Source organism: Eulemur rufifrons, chromosome 19 (genome assembly GCF_041146395.1).
Source record: "Eulemur rufifrons isolate Redbay chromosome 19, OSU_ERuf_1, whole genome shotgun sequence".
Classification (NCBI taxonomy): domain Eukaryota; kingdom Metazoa; phylum Chordata; class Mammalia; order Primates; family Lemuridae; genus Eulemur; species Eulemur rufifrons.
In genome coordinates, this window is record NC_091001.1 from 46,791,621 (window position 1) to 46,808,841 (window position 17,221).

Sequence of the window (17,221 nt, forward strand, 5' to 3'; positions counted from 1 at the left end):
ATATTTGCATTTACAGTTGTATTTGTATTTTCATCAATTTGCACCCTCCCTTTAAGATTAGGTTTATTATTTTTTTCCGTACATCTATAAAACTGATCTGAAAAACAAAATTCTGATGTGCTTCTGGGCAATTGAAAGCCTTTCATATAATAAATTTGGGGAGCAAAGGCACAATTGCTTATGTCTGTAATCCTAGGTACTTGGGAGGCTGAGACAGGAGGATCACTTGAGGCTTGGAGTTGAGACCAGCCTGGGCAACACAGCAAGACTCCCATCTTTAAAAAGCAAAATAAAACAAAAATATGTAATAAATTTTGAAAACTCTCGAGTCTAATTATGTGAACTAGTTTGGGTCATCAAATACTCATAAAATTCTGTTAGCTCCATCCATACACCACCCACCTGTCAGTCTAAAAGCAAGAATTTTTGAAGAAATAACATATTGTAAGTGTGTTATGATAGTATTTGACTCAATTGTTAACAATATTTCTAGAATTGTAAGTGTTCAGGTAACCTTCTTTAAGGAAAAAGTTACTTCTGCCGGGCACGATGGCTCATGCCTGTAATCCTAGCACTCAGGGAGGTCGAGGAAGGAGGATTTCTTGAGCTCAGGAATTTGAGACTAGCCTGACCAAGAGTGAGACCCTGTCTCTACCAAAAAGAAAGAGAAGAAAACCCAGGTGGGCATTGTGTCACATGCCTGTAGCCCCAACTACCTGGGAGGCTGAGGCAGAAGGATTGCTTAGAGCCCAGGAGTTGGAGGTTGCAGTGAGCTACAGTGATGCCACTGCACTCTACCCAGGGTGGCAGAGTGAGACTTTGTCTCAACAAAAACAAACAAGGCAACCGAACACCCCTCCTTACGACCCCCCACCCCTTCATATTAAAGTTTTAAAAATTAAAAAGAAAGTTACTTCATCTAAGCTATTTGTTTCATGACAATATAAATGACTTTCTATCTTTGAGTTTTCCTATTGGAATAGTTTTCCTGCAATTATTTAAAATGTGCTATTTATGAGAAAAATCATAGGGACTTTGTGTCTAACTTTTTCTCCCTATTTTTGTTGAATAACCATTGAGTTTATTTTTTAGTGCTTCAGGCATGTTTTTTCTTTGAAAAGAACTAAGTAGCACATGAAGAAATAACTGTAATTAATCTAATTTTAATAAATCAAAAAACCTTTTTAAAAAAATCATTGCATAATTGACATAATTGACATGATATAATTATGGTTGATTCAGGAATGTATAGAGGCCAGCTGTATCTGCAGTCATCAGTCAGAATTTCGGAAAAATTTCCTACAAGTCCCAAGGCCTTGGAATCTGTCAATAATGAAAATGCAATTATTCCTTTGCCAACAATCAAATGGAAACCCTTAATTCGTAAGTGAATTATAAACTTTTATAAATATTGTTAAAGTATTCAAAGACCTAATCCTGGCTGGCTTTGCCCTAGTTTTGAATATTGCAGAGATAGGAACTATTATATACTTTATATTTTGCAGATAAACCATGAAGGTATTTCAGATGTTAATAATGAATTATTATTTAGAACATTATTTTTGGGGAGCAGCAGTTGCTTCTGTAAAAATAAAGGTCAATAAAATATTTGTCTATACAACTTAGAAAAACTCTTAACCATTCACTGACCATGCCAAAGTAACATTTAGCTCTTAACATATTTAATATTTATATGAAGAATATTTACATTAAAAATTATCTGGTTATCACATCATATTCTTTGAGACACATAAATTAATTGAAATCAAATACTGGGCCACCTACTTCTTTAATTATATTTCTATACCTTGTATGTGTTTTTAACTACACATTTCATATCATATTTTAATTGCTTGTTTAAATGACTCATCTTCTCTGTAATAGTGGTTGCTTTTCAAAGGCAAGAACTTTGGATCATTTGTTTGACTTACATGTTTAAACTGGACTGTGGTTGACTATCAGTTTATTCAAGGAATGCGAACGTACATTTTCAGTAAAGACATAACAGTTAACATTTTATCATTTTCTTTTAGATTCTCCTTCCAGAACTCCTATCTTGGTGGGGTCTGATGAATTTGACAAATGTCTTAGTAATGACAAGTTTTCCCATGAAGAATACAGTAATGGTGCACTTTCAATCTTGCAGTATCCATATGGTAAGTGTGATTATTCTTGGATTAAAAAATAGTGCATTTTATTTATTTATTTGAAATTAATAGAATTCAAATGAAGGAAAGTTGATTGAAGTATAGAAAATAAAATGTCTTGGGAGGCAATATTGTGAATGATGAAAAAGCACACAAGTCAGATTGCCAGGATTCAAATCCCAGTTGTGCCATGTACTAGGCTGAGCACACCCTACTTGTCTGTGTCTCAGTTCCTTGATCTGTAAAACAAGGATGATAATTCTAATATCTGTTGATTGAGTTGTTATGAGGTCTAAATGAGATAATGCATGTAAAGTTTTAACTAACACTGTGACTGGCATATAGTAAGTGTCAGTAAACATTAGTTCTTGTTATTAGCTCTCATTTGTCAGCCTATGTATTATATAATTGCCTGTATAATGAAGAAAACAGGTGTTTCCCATAAAGTGACATGAAAATGCTGTAAAATGAGATTATTTTTTATCTAGTTGGCACAAAAAAATAAAAAAAAAAATTTTTTTAAGTGAGGTTATTTTAATTTTGTCCTAAGACAAGGGAAATTAGTATACAAGTCAAGAACAGGTGAAATTTGACATGAATGCATTCCTGTATAGTAAGCAGCAGGTTTTTAAAGTTAGGATATATTCAGATGTGAAAATCTTTTAAACAGTTAAGTATTTAAAAAGTCCTCAAATCTGCGTCCAACAAAAATATAGATTCCCCATCAGTTACCCTAGATGCTAGAACTGGAAAATTACTTTATAACTTAAATTAATAAAAAAAAACCCAGAAGACTCTGAACTAGAAACAGCAGCTTTTATCTGAGATTGATCATAAAACGAGTTTAGAGAGATTTGTGTTGTCTGCCCTCGTAGTGTAAAATATAAGACAAAAAAAGACAGGCGCTTTTCTGGGACAAACTCATTTTGACAGCCCAAACTGAACCAAAGAGCATGATGGGATGTTTTTCTTTCATCTTATGAAGAATGATTAGTGGTAAATTTGGTATTTTATTGATACCAAGTAAAAGGAAAGCTTAAAATATCTTGAAGGAAGATTGAGTACTAATTCTTGTATTTAAAGAATTGAACTATTAATGAAGTCATGAATGGGTGGCCCTTATGATTTTTTTTCCCAGTCTTATTATACAATGTAAAGAAAACTTAAAATGCTTATGGAATAAAAGAAAATGTCTATATTTAACAAAAAAAGTAAGGCAAATGAAGGTGTTTGAAATGTGTTTTTTTAAAAAAAGGAGCTAAAACTTAGGAATTAGTGTTATATAAAAAATAGATAATTTTTAGCAATTAAAGATGGGCCTATTTTGGTTTATCTTTTTAAAGAAAACCTTTTAATGTCTGTTTTTGAAGATAACGGTTATTATCTACCATACTACAAGAGGGAAAGGAACAAACGGAGCACACAGATCACTGTCAGATTCCACGACAACCCAAATTACAACAAGAATATCCGCAAAAAGGATCCTGTTCTCCTCTTACACTGGTGGAAAGAAATAGTTGGAACGATTTTGTTTTGTATCGTAGCAACAACTTTTATTGTGCGCAGACTTTTCCATCCTCATCCTCACAGAGTAAGATATTTTTTAGAATCTAATGTATTTCAAAGTGTCGGAAGTATAGAAAATATGTATGTGTGTGTATGTGTGCGCACACGCGCGTGTGCGCGTGTGTGTGTGTGTGTGTGTGTGTATCTGTCTGTCTGTCTAGGGGGTTAAATGTACTTGAGTTTTACCATAAAATCATTGTTGCTTACACTCTTGTTTCCACTTCCTCACCACCTATTCACTACTCAGTCGATTGTAGTCTGGCTTCCACCCCTACCAGTCCACTGCAGCTGCTTTTGCCGAAGTTTTCAATGATCTTCCTTTTGTTAAATATAATGGACAGTTTCTAGTTCTTATCTAACTGAACCTCTCCATACTTGACACTGTCAGACACCTCTCTTTGACCTTTCTTACCTGGCTTCCTTGACACCAGGCTCTCCTGTTCTCCTTCTTGGGTGTGGTATGGATGCCTCAGGACCTCATGTGCTTCCTTATAGCCTCTTCCGATAACAATGATATTCCTCAGGGCTCACTCTTTTCTTTATCCATCCCACAAACTCTCCTTGGATGGTTTCCGCTACTTTCCCAGCTCCAATCGTCTTATATACTAAGGGTTCCCAAATCTGTTTCTCTGGACCAACTATCTAGTAGGTGCCATGCAGGTACCTCAAATGAGCCATATCTCCAACTGTCCTCATTTCCACTCCTATTCCCATCCCAGCCTGTTCCACTGGCATTTTTCTCTCTCAATGGAATGTACTGCCATACTCAGTCACCAAAGCCAGAAATCATTCTTCTGTCTCTAGTTAGACCAAGTTCTGTCAAGTTCTTCATCCTAAATATCTTCAAATTTGTCATCTTCTCTACATCTCAATTTTTGTTTCCCTGGTACAAACACCATCACACCTCTCCTGAGTTGTTAAAGTAGCCTCTAACTGGTCTCCTGCCCCTAGTTCTCGGGCTGTCTCTGATCCTCTCTCCACACCCTAGCTCTAGCTGCATTTCCTAGCTTAAAAACCTTTAATGGCTAACTCCATGTTGTGGCTGGCTAACATCCAACCTTCTTAGAACATGCACGGTTCTGAATAATTTGTACCCTGCCTGCTCATGACCCCTCCTTCACTGCTACCCTAATCCCTTCCTTCCCCTGCCCAGAATTCACTGAGCTCTTCATGTGTAGGTCACACTGTTGCTGAGCCTGAAAGCACTCATCCCTCTGACCTTGCCTCTGAACTGAGTTCCCTACTTCCTCTCCCTTCCCTCTCATGTACTTAACTCCTTGATATCTTTTAGTTTGGAATTAGTTGTCATGTCCTCTGGGAAGTCTTCCTTAACCTCCTGTTTCTGAGTTAGATTCCCTGCTTATATCTTAGAATACCCTGTACTCCCCTTACCAAAGTATATGCTAGGTCATTCCCAATTTCTCTCTCTGCCGCCATACTATACATTCTTAAGGACAAGGACCAGTCTACATTATTTACTGCCATCTTCCCAGCCCCTTACATGGTGCCTGGTGCATAATCAGAGCTCAGTAAAGATTTATTGAAAGAATCAATGACTTAACAGATGACCCAGAGTACCCCATTTGACCATAACAATTATTAACATCCTCCGGAAAATCTTTTAGGAGATGTTGGTGAAGAGACATTGCAAATGAGACGTTACCAAATTTAATTTCCTATTATTGAAAGCATTTTTAAAGCATCTACAAAGTTGGTTGGAAAAGAAATGACCCAAATCTTACCCAAAGGTTTGCATTAATACTTACCTATGTATACTGTCTTTCTCATGTCTAGTTATATATTATACTGTACGTATAACATACCCACATTATAAAGAAACAAAATCCCCTCAAAGATTAGAGGGATGGCAATAGGAAGATAAACTCTTTTTCTTTAATAAAGCAAAATTCTTTATTTTGTGTTTTTATAATGCGTTTATTTTTCTATGTTACTTTATAGCCTAAGATTGTTAGCTAACTTCAGTTCAGCCCTGTACTGGTAGTGATTTTGTTTTTCTACCTTATCAGCAAAGGAAGGAGTCTGAAACTCAGTGTCAAACTGAAAATAAATATGATCCTCCAAGTGGTGAAGCCAATGACAGTAGCTGGAATGACATAAAAAACTCAGGATATATATCACGGTAAGAGTCCTATAAAATGTAAATGTGTGTTACAGCTTCTGATAGTAACCATTTGAATCAAAGAAAATATGACATCTAAACCAAGATCTTGTTTAACTGTTTTTTTAATGTGTGGATATCTGGATAAATAAAACGTAGACTTAACCCTCAAGTAACTTAAATTTATTTAAAATGATATATACCCTAAGAGGGATAAAAATAGAGTGATATAGGAGTTAAGAAATTCAATACCAAATTAAGTTCTTATACAGGTAAGTTAGGTATTTAGGATCTACTATGTATAGGGATTGACATTAATAGTACCAAATAATAATTATTATGTTTATTAGAGTCTGATCTAAATCTCCACATGTTTGTCAGGAGGCTGAGGCAGAAGGATTGCTTAAGCCCAGGAGTTTGAGGTTGCTGTGAGCTAGGCTAGTGCCACGGTACTCTAGCCCGGGCAACAGAGCGAAACTCTGTCTCCAAAAAAAAAAAAATTAACAATACTTAAATACTATGATATAAAGTCAATGCATCTTATGTTATATAATAGAGAATAAGAGAGGGAAGAAAACAAAGATTTGGTCTATTGGTTTTTATATAAGGCTGGCTCAAGCCTGTAATCCTAGCACTCTGGGAGGCCGAGGCTGGAGGATCACTTGAGGTCAGAAGTTCAGACAAGACATGAATGCTGGATTCAGCCATGAGTTAAAATCTCCACTTTGTCATTTATCAGCTGGGAACTTAGCCAAGATGATACTTATATTTATAGGGTCTATAATCATATATAAACTCTTTCTAGAAGATATATCCATTTTTATATAGATGTTTTTCTTAATATAGAAAGATAATTCAATTGGTCTTCCAGGAGTAGGACCTGAACTTTGTAAGCTTTTGCATTTGAGGAGATGGATTTGTACTGAGGTCCCTTAACTAGCTATTTTTAGGAATACAGATTATTACTCTGTAGATAATTGGCCCATGGAGGGTTGGGATTTATTGCTTCCCCTCCTTAACTCCATGCTCTAACCAGCTGAGGCAACTACTTAATTAATACAAGTATATAAGTCATAAAGTAATTAACTTACTTATAAGGGACACCAAACATCTAATTTATTCATTTATTAATTCATGCATTTATTCAAAGACATTTGTTAGACTTTCAATTTGCCAGGTAGTGCCCAAGTTTTGGAAACACAGAGAGAAACAAGAATGCTTTCCTTCCTGCATTTATGGCCCCCACAATACGGTGGTGGTGGGACAAGGGAACCAAATAACTAAGAAATATTAAGTCTAAATAGTTCAAAGTATTATGTGCAGAGTGCTATGGGGTCGAAGAAAGCTTTACAGGGGTGGTGAGATGAGCAGAATAAAGGAAGGATAGGGTTCATTAAGTGCAAAGAGGAAGGCTGTCCCAGCAGAGCAAATAGCAGAAGCTTGAAGTTGTTAGAGAGCATGGTGCTAACTGACTGGAATGTACAGTGCAGGTCAGCGAGGTCAGGCACTAAGGGAGAAACAGGCTGCAGGGTGGAGGCCCCATTGTGAGTGACAGTTGGCGAGTTGGCTCCGTCTGACTGAATACCTTCAGTGGTGAGCACAGACCAGTGAGGCAACCAAGCCAGTGTCGGCTTTGGTTCCTAGGAAGGTTTATGGCCAAAAAAGTACTTGAGCATAATACGATTGCTTAAATTGTTTTCATAAAATTTACTGGCAATGGGATAAGATTAAATACCTTTTCTAATTAAGTATTAAATGTCACAAAAAGTAAAAAGTTAGAGAATTAAGAATATGATATTTTGGTAGATGATAGGAAGTATTGGATAGGACACATCAGTGGTACAGTCGCTGTAAGAACAAGTGACTAACAAGTGATTCCCAATTAAACAAAGCTTTTTTGTTTTTATTTTTCCTAGGAAACCCATAAAAATGTGTTTGCTTTATTTATTATACAAGCAAAAGAACTAAGAATGCTGTCAGTAGAATTCAAATGATGCTCTTAATGAAAATGAGTTCTATGAGCTTACTGAGTTTATACATTTTTATATATCGTAATGTTAGATTGAACTGATTTTTTACCTTACAACAAAATTTAAACTATTGTAAACTTTTTAAAAATTTATTTTTTCTTTTTAGATATCTGACAGATTTTGAACCAATTCAATGCATGGGTCGCGGTGGCTTTGGAGTTGTCTTTGAAGCTAGAAACAAGGTAGATGACTGCAATTATGCTATCAAGAGGATCCGTCTCCCCAATAGGTAATAAATGGTACTTTCAGTAAACTTGGATTTAACACTGTATGATCTAATCTCATGGGTGGAATGTCTCTCTTGCTATACTCCATAGACACTATAAAAAACATAGTTTCTGACCATCCAAGTCTTTGATTCTAAGTGCTACGAGATGACTAGCTGTCTAAAAGTTGTGATCTGTATAGATTGCTTTATATCTACTTAAAAAATATGCCCTTGTTTTTGATTTTTAACAACCTAAGACTTTAGTGACTTACAATAGACTTTAATATTAATAAATCACAGTATTTAAAAATAATCTATATTTATTGTGTTAAATAAGGAAAAGTATTAAAAAACATTTGAATTGTATTTTCTCTACCTAGTAATAACTACTGTTAACACTTTAGAGTATTTTCTTTTGATTTTTTTTTTTTTCTGGTCATAAATTTACCTAATTGGTAGCACAGTTGCCAATGCTGTACAGTTTTGTCTCTTGCTTCCCTCATTGTATCCTCAACATTTTCCATGCTATTAAGAATATTTCATTAAAATACTAAAATACATTAAAAGCATTTTATGGCTTGATAATAGTCCATTTAATACATGTGCCTTATTTTGTTTAATCATTTCTTATTGTTAATTTGGTTTCTGATTTTTTGCGAATAGAAATAACTTTGCAGTGTTCGTCTTTTATATAAATTTTGACCACATCTGTTTCCTTAGGATGGATTCCTAGAAGTGTAATTTCTGGCTCAGAACGGAGTGATGCTTCGTGGGCTTTCAGCAATATTTTTTTCCCATTTATGTAGAAGGGTCTTATTGATTCTTGATTAAATGTGCACTAATTGCTATGCTGTACTCATATCTGGTAGTTACTTTTTTTTTTTTTTTAACTCCACCAAGTCTCGGGAAAGTTACATTTTAGAAGGGACACAGATGTTTGATGGTTTGGGTACTGTGGTGCTAAGTTTTTTCTTTTGGTAAAAAACTTCTGAGTAGTTTAAGTATTTATGTGTGCCAGGTACCACAAAGGCTATGAACATTAAGGTTTCTGCCCTTAAGAAGCCTATAATTTTTTGGTGCTTCTGTATACATACTCAAATAATTACAATGCAAGAAAGACAGTGACCTGTACCTTATCTTAGTAAGTAGTATCACATGAAGAAGCAGCAGATGTAATGGAAAGGAAATCAAGCTTTGTGGAGATGGTGACGTTTGCTCTGGGTGCTCAAGAGTGGCCTTTCCCTCAGTAGGCAAACATGTAGGGGAGGGATGGCGGATGGCAAAGGCTCTCAGCAAATACGCAGAGATGGCTTGGAGAATGGTGAACGATCTGGAATGGGTGGAGCAAAGGGTAAGAACAGGGGCATGTGGAAGAGAGGATGGAAAAGATAGGTCATAGTACCTTAAATGCCAAGCAGAGAAGCTGAGATTTTATTCTGTAGACAGTTGGGTCTGTGAGTAGAAAAGTGACTGACAAAGTGGAGGTGCCTGGTAGCAGTGTGTACGTGGCTGATACAAGGAAAGGATAGGAGGGCCGGATTGTTCTGTAGGAGATTTTTTGGCAACAATTGAGTCCAAAGATAAGGAATGAGTGTAAGGTATTGAAAAGGAGGACTGATAGGATTTGGTAACTGAATGTGGAGACCTACACGTTGGAGAATTAAAAAACGTACCAGGATTCTTAGATTAAGAGAGTGGGGAACATTAACGACAACAAAACAGAGGAAAAAAATCAGAGTAGCTGATATTCTTGGGCTGTTCTGTTTGTTGTTTAAGTTGATCGTGAGGTCCCTAGAAATGTGGGATTGGATCCCTTAGAATAGCTATCAGAGGTTGGGGTTGTAATATGTACCCTGTGGGGTGGTCTTTCTCTGTCCTCCTGAGCTGAGGTGCTAAACTGTCTTCTCTGAATTCACTCATACTTATTTGTCCTCCTATTGAAAACAAACGTTGAGCAATAATCTTTAAGAGTCTATGGTGATTCCTTTATAGTCAGCCAAGAAAGCTTTATTTGAATAGGCAATGTGTGCTTATAGCACTTATTTCCAGAAGGAAAAAAAATACTAAAATATATGTATTTTTTCAAATACATGTGGCTTTTTATAATTACACCTAGGCTAACTCTTCTGTTCCTAATTTTAGCTTCAAGGGAGAATTCTATTTTATTATTTTTCTGTTTTCACTATTGGATCTGAGTATTTCTTCAGATACAAACAACCTTCAATATCATCTTATTTTTTCTTCTCTTTTTTGGGGGGCTAATTTTCTTTTTTAATTTTTTTTATTGATACATGATAGATGTACATATTTTGAGGGTACGTGTGATAATTTAATACATTCATATAATTTGTAAAGATCAAATCAGCATAATTGTTAGATCCTTGTTTTCTCTCTTTCAGGGAATTGGCTCGGGAGAAGGTAATGCGAGAAGTGAAAGCCTTAGCCAAGCTGGAGCACCCAGGAATCGTCAGATATTTCAATGCCTGGCTGGAAGCACCACCAGAGAAGTGGCAAGAAAAGATGGATGAAATTTGGCTGAAAGATGAAAGGTAACTTTGTTAGACGTAGACTTAAAAATTAATATTTTCTTTAGGCTAGTTTTTTGCTTATGTGAACACAATATCATTTCTATAAATTTAGGGATTTTTTTTAAAGAAAAAGAACAGCAGAGTTCTATTCTATGTCATGTTTTAGAAAATTCTCGAGCCACTTGCTAAGTGAAATTCTGATTTAGATTTTGGAAATATAATTTTTAATTTTTTTAAAAATAGGGCTCTAAGAATTGTGATTGAGCCCTTTATAGTGACTTTTCTTAATATCAGGTATTATCTGCTTCTGTTTGTCTCTGTTCTTTTAAAAAATATTTTTTATTTAGCTCTTCTCTTACCAGTTAACAATTTACAACTCCTTTTAAGTAGTTTTAAACTATTTTCAGTTAAAAATGCATAAATGTAGGTACCCTGAAGACATTTCTCATATTAACTATGGTGTGCTAAAGGAAGAAAGGCCCTTTAAAAACTACTGAAGAAAAGAGTGAGACCCCATCTTTACTAAAAATAGAAAAAATTAGCCAGGCATGGTGGCATGCACCTGTAGTCCTAGCTACTGAGGCAGGAGAATCACTTGAGCCCAGGAGTTTGAGGTCGCCATGAGCTAGGCTGACGCCACGGCACTCTAGCCCAGGCTACAGGGCAAGACTGTGTCTCAAAAACAAACAAACAAACCAAACTACTAAAGAAAAACAAAAAAGAAGCATGTGTGGAGTAAATAACTGGAGTAAGCTCCTGCCTACAGGTACCTAAGCAGCATTAGATCCAAGTGAAGTACCTTGTTAAAGTGACGCTAATTATAGACTTAACCAATAGCGAAACCATGGAAGGACCAAGTGAAGTGGCCCCTGTCTCAAGACCCTGAGAGCTGCTGTCCTAATTTGGTCAGGGGCTTCAGAGTAGTGATTCTGGAGGAATCCTGTCCTTGTTTTGCATAAAAGGCTTTGTCCACTCTGGTATGACAGTCCCAGACGATTGTTTCATGTATAAAATTAAGCTTTTAAGTTACGCTTTTTAGAAGGAATGCATGGAATGTGATGTTCTCTACTTCACATAGCATGTTTTTATTTAGTCTATATGTTGTTTTGTTGTTCATCATTGATAACTGGCTTTATTATAACTGAAACTTTTTAAACCAAGGATTCAGTTCAAATACTTTTTGATAAAAGTATAAAAGTATATCAAAATACTTTTTGATATATATATTCATTCTTATCCCTTTGTCTTTCTCCCACTTTTAGCACAGACTGGCAACTCAGCTCTCCTAGCCCAATGGATGCACCATCAGTTAAAATATGCACAATGGATCCTTTCTCTACAAAAGAACATATTGAAATCATAGCTCCTTCACCACAAGGAAGCAGGTCTTTTTCAGTAGGGATTTCCTGTGGCCAGACAAGTTCATCTGAGAGCCATTTCTCTCCACTGGAGTTCTCAGGAACAGACCACAGAGACATCAGTGGGTCAGAGGATGCAGCGTACAACCTCCAGGACAGTTGTCTTACAGACTGTGATGTGGAAGATGGTACTATGGATGGCAATGACGAGGGGCACTCCTTTGAACTCTGTCCTTCTGAAGCTTCTCCTTATGTAAGGTCAAGGGAGAGAACCTCTTCTTCTATTGTATTTGAAGATTCTGGTTGTGATAATGCATCCAGTAAAGAAGAGCCCAAAACTAAGCGACTGCATATTGGCAACCATTATGCTAATAAACTAACTGCTTTCAAGCACACCAGTAGCAAATCCTCTTCTGAAGCTACTTTGTCTATTTCTCCTCCAAGACCAACCACTTTGAGTTTAGATCTCACTAAAAACACCACGGAAAAACTCCAGCCCAGTTCACCGAAAGTGTATCTTTACATTCAGATGCAGCTATGCAGAAAGGAAAACCTCAAAGACTGGATGAACGGACGATGTACCATAGAGGAGAGAGAGAGGAGCGTGTGCCTGCACATCTTTCTGCAGATCGCAGAGGCGGTGGAGTTTCTCCACAGCAAAGGACTCATGCACAGGGACCTCAAGGTCTGTATTTGTGGAACATCACACAAGGGTTTCAATCTGATATTTTATGATTCAGAGCAGTACTTGCAGTAGTCATCAGTTTTTAACTGAAGGACCCTTAAGAGCAGAGGCATCTGGGAGCAGAGGTCTGAGAAAGTAGCCTGAAGGGAGGGGCCTGCTGCAGGAATAAGTCTCATGTTGGAAAACATCAGGGGAACCATGCATTCTCCTCTATGATGTTTTTCTTTTCATTTTACTGTGATGGTTATTTATTCCCAGTAGTCTAGATGAGAAAACAAAAAAAGAGTCTTTAGGTAAAATCCACCATAAGCAGATACACCCTGTTTCTCCTATGGCTTTCAGTGCTCTGCCACAGGCACCCCTAGGTCCCTGAAGCAGCATGGTGAAAGCCACCCAAAGGGAAGGAGAGACGTTAGTTCCTTCATTAGCCAGTTCTGAATTGGGGCAGATCTCTATACTTTTGCCCCTACTTCTGAACTCTTTGGGCTTTGGGAGAAGAGATGAGAAGCTGGATGGAAAAAGGTTGTAAATGGTTAACCGGTTGTCTCTAGGAAATACAGTCCAAATAATAAAAAATATATATATAGGCTGGGCGTGGTGGCTCACGCCGGTAATCCTAGCACTCTGGGAGGCTGAGGCAAGTGGATCGTTTGAGCTCAGGAGTTCGAGACCAGCCTGAGCAAGAGCGAGACCCCGTCTCTACTAAAAGTAGAAAGAAATTATATGGACAACTAAAAATATATATACAAAAAATTAGCCGGGCATGGTGGCACATGCCTGTAGTCCCAGCTACTCGGGAGGCTGAGTCAGGAGGATTGCTTGAGCCCAGGAGTTTGAGGTTGCTCTGAGCTAGGCTGACACCATGGCACTCTAGCCCGGGCAACAAAGTGGGACTCTGTCTCAAAAAAAATAAATAAATAAAAGAAATATATATGTATGTATAAAATAAATAAACAAATGGTTAACCAGGTGATTCTACATAAGATTCTTACTAAAACATGGCATTCCTTCGTAGTATGTATTTCTGCAAAATAAGTATATGGAACTTTTACTCTACTAATTTCTGCCATATTCCATATACTCATAGCAGTCACCAGTAGATGTACAATGAATTTATAAATACTTTTTCTGATGAAATTAGCCTAACTTCTTCACAGATTTGGATCCATTTTAAGTATTTTCAGTTTTGTTTTATGTAACCACAAACTTTTGTTTCAGGTACCATAGTAGCCATTTGGAAAGAAGTTATTTTCTTCTAAAATCAGCAGTAGGTTTCTAAATTCTGGAGTATATTTTGAGAGTTTGGGGATAACAGGAATAAGAATTAGAAATAATTCCTATTTCCAATATAATTGTTATTTAGTTATATATAATCACTATGTCTCAGAGATTTTGATGTAGGCCCAAACTAATTGCCAGGAATTGTTATGCACTGAATGAAGAGTTCAGAGATGACTTATTTTTGTTGGAATGGAACAGACAACTTACAGGAGACCAGACACCCCTAACTTGAGAGGATACTAGCTGTTTAGGTCTGAATATGGTAAAGGCTTATCATTTGATGGAAAACAACTTGCTGATAAACACATTCTTCTTGTATTTAACACTTGCTATACACACAGATGTCAAGTCGAAAGGCAACAAATTTATGTTTTCACTAATAATGAATATCTGCCTGCTCATTTATAATATAAATGAGATATTGGTAGATATCTGTTCAATGTGACAATGTTATCTAAAGATTTTCCTGTATTTGTCTATACATCAGAAAAATTCTAAGAAGAAAGTTAATTTCCTCTTTTCTTTTTCTAGAAATCATAAAGGTTTTATTCCTTTCTAAAAAACAATTCCTTGTAAAGATTTCTAGTGTACCAAAAAAAAACTACCAGCAAGATTTTGGTTCTTTGTTGAGAAAGCTTTACATTTTGCTACAACCTTCTAGGCCCTCTCCCACTTTTGTTTTTTGGTTACATTTTTGTCATCAGGACTCTCTGGCACCTGCCTCTTCAGACTGACTTCTAGTCTTTTATTCTCTCCAGTCTGGGCTTTTCTCAGTTCCTCTAATACACAGTGTTCTCATAGAACCTTGTCTTTCTCCTTCGTCATTCTCAGCACACCTGGATTATTTATCCTGTGGTTTCCATGGGTACACAAACCATTATGTTGTGTTCACCAACTGTAGCCTCAGGACAATGCCTGACATGTTCTAGATGCTCGTATCATTTTATTTTGAATTTTCTCTTGTTTGCAACCAAAAGCATTATACTAATTTAACCAGAAAAGGAAATCTCTTGGCCCCTATGACTAAACTGTTGAGGATTCAGGTAAAGCTTCATCTGGGATCAAGTGATTTGGCCAGAACCTGGTTTCTCTCCTCCCCTCTAATCTCAGGATGGTTGCCAGAGATTCTTAGGGCCACATGTTTTTCTTTTAAGCCTTTTAGATGTGGTGGGGTAGAGGGTGGGGAGAAAAGTATTGCTTTCCCCCAGTGTTGATCAGAAGTCCTGGGTTTCATTTCTACTTGATAAACCAAAGATACCCACCCACCCCTAAACCAGTCTCCTGGCCAGGGAATGGGATTATACAAATTGGTTTAGGCAACCTGTAGAGCCAGCATGACTTCCACACAAACAATGGGGTTGTTGCACAGTCAGGAAGAAGGGAGTTTCCAAAGTCAAGTCAGATGGTTCTGGTGGAAGCACGGAGGGTAGATGCTGGAGAGCCAAACCCGTGTCTATTACAGGGTTCAGGAAATGCCAGCTGCCCTCAGAAGGTGCGGGTGGGGAGGAAAGATAACATTTGAGGCCACATAGCGTATTATTGTCGGTGGTACAAGGTTATTTGTGGGGAAGCTGCAGATGATTACATGGATTAAGTTATATACAATAACTTCATTGCTTCAAAGTCAAAATTGTATATTGATATTTTAGAGTTTGGGAACAAAATGTTATTTCTGGTAGTATTTGAAGCATGATGAAATTCAATTACATGAGCTAAATGGCTTCCTTTTTCCTTATTTCAAGGGCTGTAAATGGTGGTCATGTTACCTGCAGGGTAGAGTAGACTCTGAGGGAAAGGTGATGTATTTCATATAGGGTACTTTGGGGATAAGGAGCCCTGAGACATTTGGTTAGATGTATCCTGTAAACAGTTTCACATGTAAGTTTAGAACTCGGGACAGAGGTCTGAGAGTAGATTGTAGTCTTGAGAGCATATGAGTTTTAGAAGAGGCAGCATACGGGTAGTTAAGAACTCTTATTCCTCTTGATAGTCTATTTCTCCCTCTCTGATGCAAACCAAATGCTCAGTCTGTTTCATTCATTCATCAGTAGTGATTAGCTACCATAGAGCAAGAACTGTACTCAGTGCTGGGCACATGGCAGTGAATTCTAAGATCCTTTTCTCATAGAACTAGATGACTTGGGTTTGAATCCCTGCTTCACTAATTGCTAGCTGGGTAACCTTAAGCAATTCGTGTAACTTCTGGGCCTCAGTTTCCACATCTGTAAAATGGGGGACTACTAGTACTCATCTAATAAGGTTGTATTATGAGTTAGTAGTAGCAAGCTGCTTTGAACAGTGCCTGGCACATGGTAAGTGCTGTATATGCATTTGCTATTATTATTATTACTGTTATCATTATCTTTACTATGGCTTAAGTCATAAATATAGAGAAACTTGGAGGAATATATAAAATAATAAGATTGAAGATTAAATACTGTTGCCCCTAGGGAATGTGGATCTCTCATGGTTTAAGTAGATGTTCAATAAATGCTAGCTTTCTCTGCTTCTCTTCCCTTTTCTTTACTAACAGTGCCTGTCTAGCATAGACGAATTGTTTTTATTTTCACATTATCCCATTTTAAAGAGAAATACAGGCCGGGCATGGTGGCTCATGCCCGTATCCTAGCACTCTAGGAGGCCAAAGTGGGAGGATTGCTTGAGGTTAGGAGTTCAAGACCAACCTGAGCAAGAGTGAGACCCTATCTCTACTAAAAATAGAAAAAATTAGCCAGGCATGGTGGTACATGCCTGTAGTCCCACATACCTGGGAGGCTGGGGCAGAAGGATTGCTTGAGCCTAGGAGTCTGAGGTTGCTGCAAGCTAAGCTAATGCCTCGGCACTCTAGCCCGGGCAACAGAGTGAGACCTTTGTCTCAAAAAAAAAAAAAAGAGAGAGAGAGGTATGCTTGAGAATATCTGGTTTCTTATATTTCTTTCTCTATATAGTCATTTAAATAATTCTTTACTTTCTCTCCTCCTCCATGTCCAAGACTGTACTTTTGTCTGTTTTATTTTTTCCAGCCTTCCAACATATTCTTTACAATGGATGATGTGGTCAAGGTTGGAGACTTTGGATTAGTGACTGCAATGGACCAGGATGAGGAAGAACAGATGGTTCTGACCCCAATGCCAGCTTATGCCAGACACACAGGACAAGTAGGGACCAAACTATACATGAGCCCAGAGCAGGTGAGTTTTTCAGACTTCTACTTAGTTAGCACGGCAGCAAGCTATATGTGCCCGATGAATCTCCACCTACATTCTCATTAAAATACCCAGTAACATAAAGTCTCAAAA

The 17,221-nt window shown here is 37.2% G+C and overlaps 1 protein-coding gene across 2 annotated transcripts in view; it reads left to right on the forward strand.

Annotated features, from left to right (window-relative positions):
• Positions 1 to 17,221, forward strand: part of EIF2AK3 (eukaryotic translation initiation factor 2 alpha kinase 3) — a 68,413-nt gene that overhangs the window by 37,566 nt on the left and 13,626 nt on the right. Inside the window, exons 7-14 of one of the 2 annotated variants that reach the window (XM_069493943.1) lie at positions 1,243 to 1,383; positions 2,034 to 2,156; positions 3,491 to 3,738; positions 5,741 to 5,853; positions 7,969 to 8,091; positions 10,470 to 10,619; positions 11,861 to 12,641; positions 16,946 to 17,113. In XM_069493943.1, coding sequence (XP_069350044.1) covers positions 1,243 to 1,383; positions 2,034 to 2,156; positions 3,491 to 3,738; positions 5,741 to 5,853; positions 7,969 to 8,091; positions 10,470 to 10,619; positions 11,861 to 12,641; positions 16,946 to 17,113 — 1,847 coding nt within the window. The remainder of the gene's footprint in view (positions 1 to 1,242; positions 1,384 to 2,033; positions 2,157 to 3,490; positions 3,739 to 5,740; positions 5,854 to 7,968; positions 8,092 to 10,469; positions 10,620 to 11,860; positions 12,642 to 16,945; positions 17,114 to 17,221) is intronic. The other variant, XM_069493944.1, reaches the window with a different exon arrangement.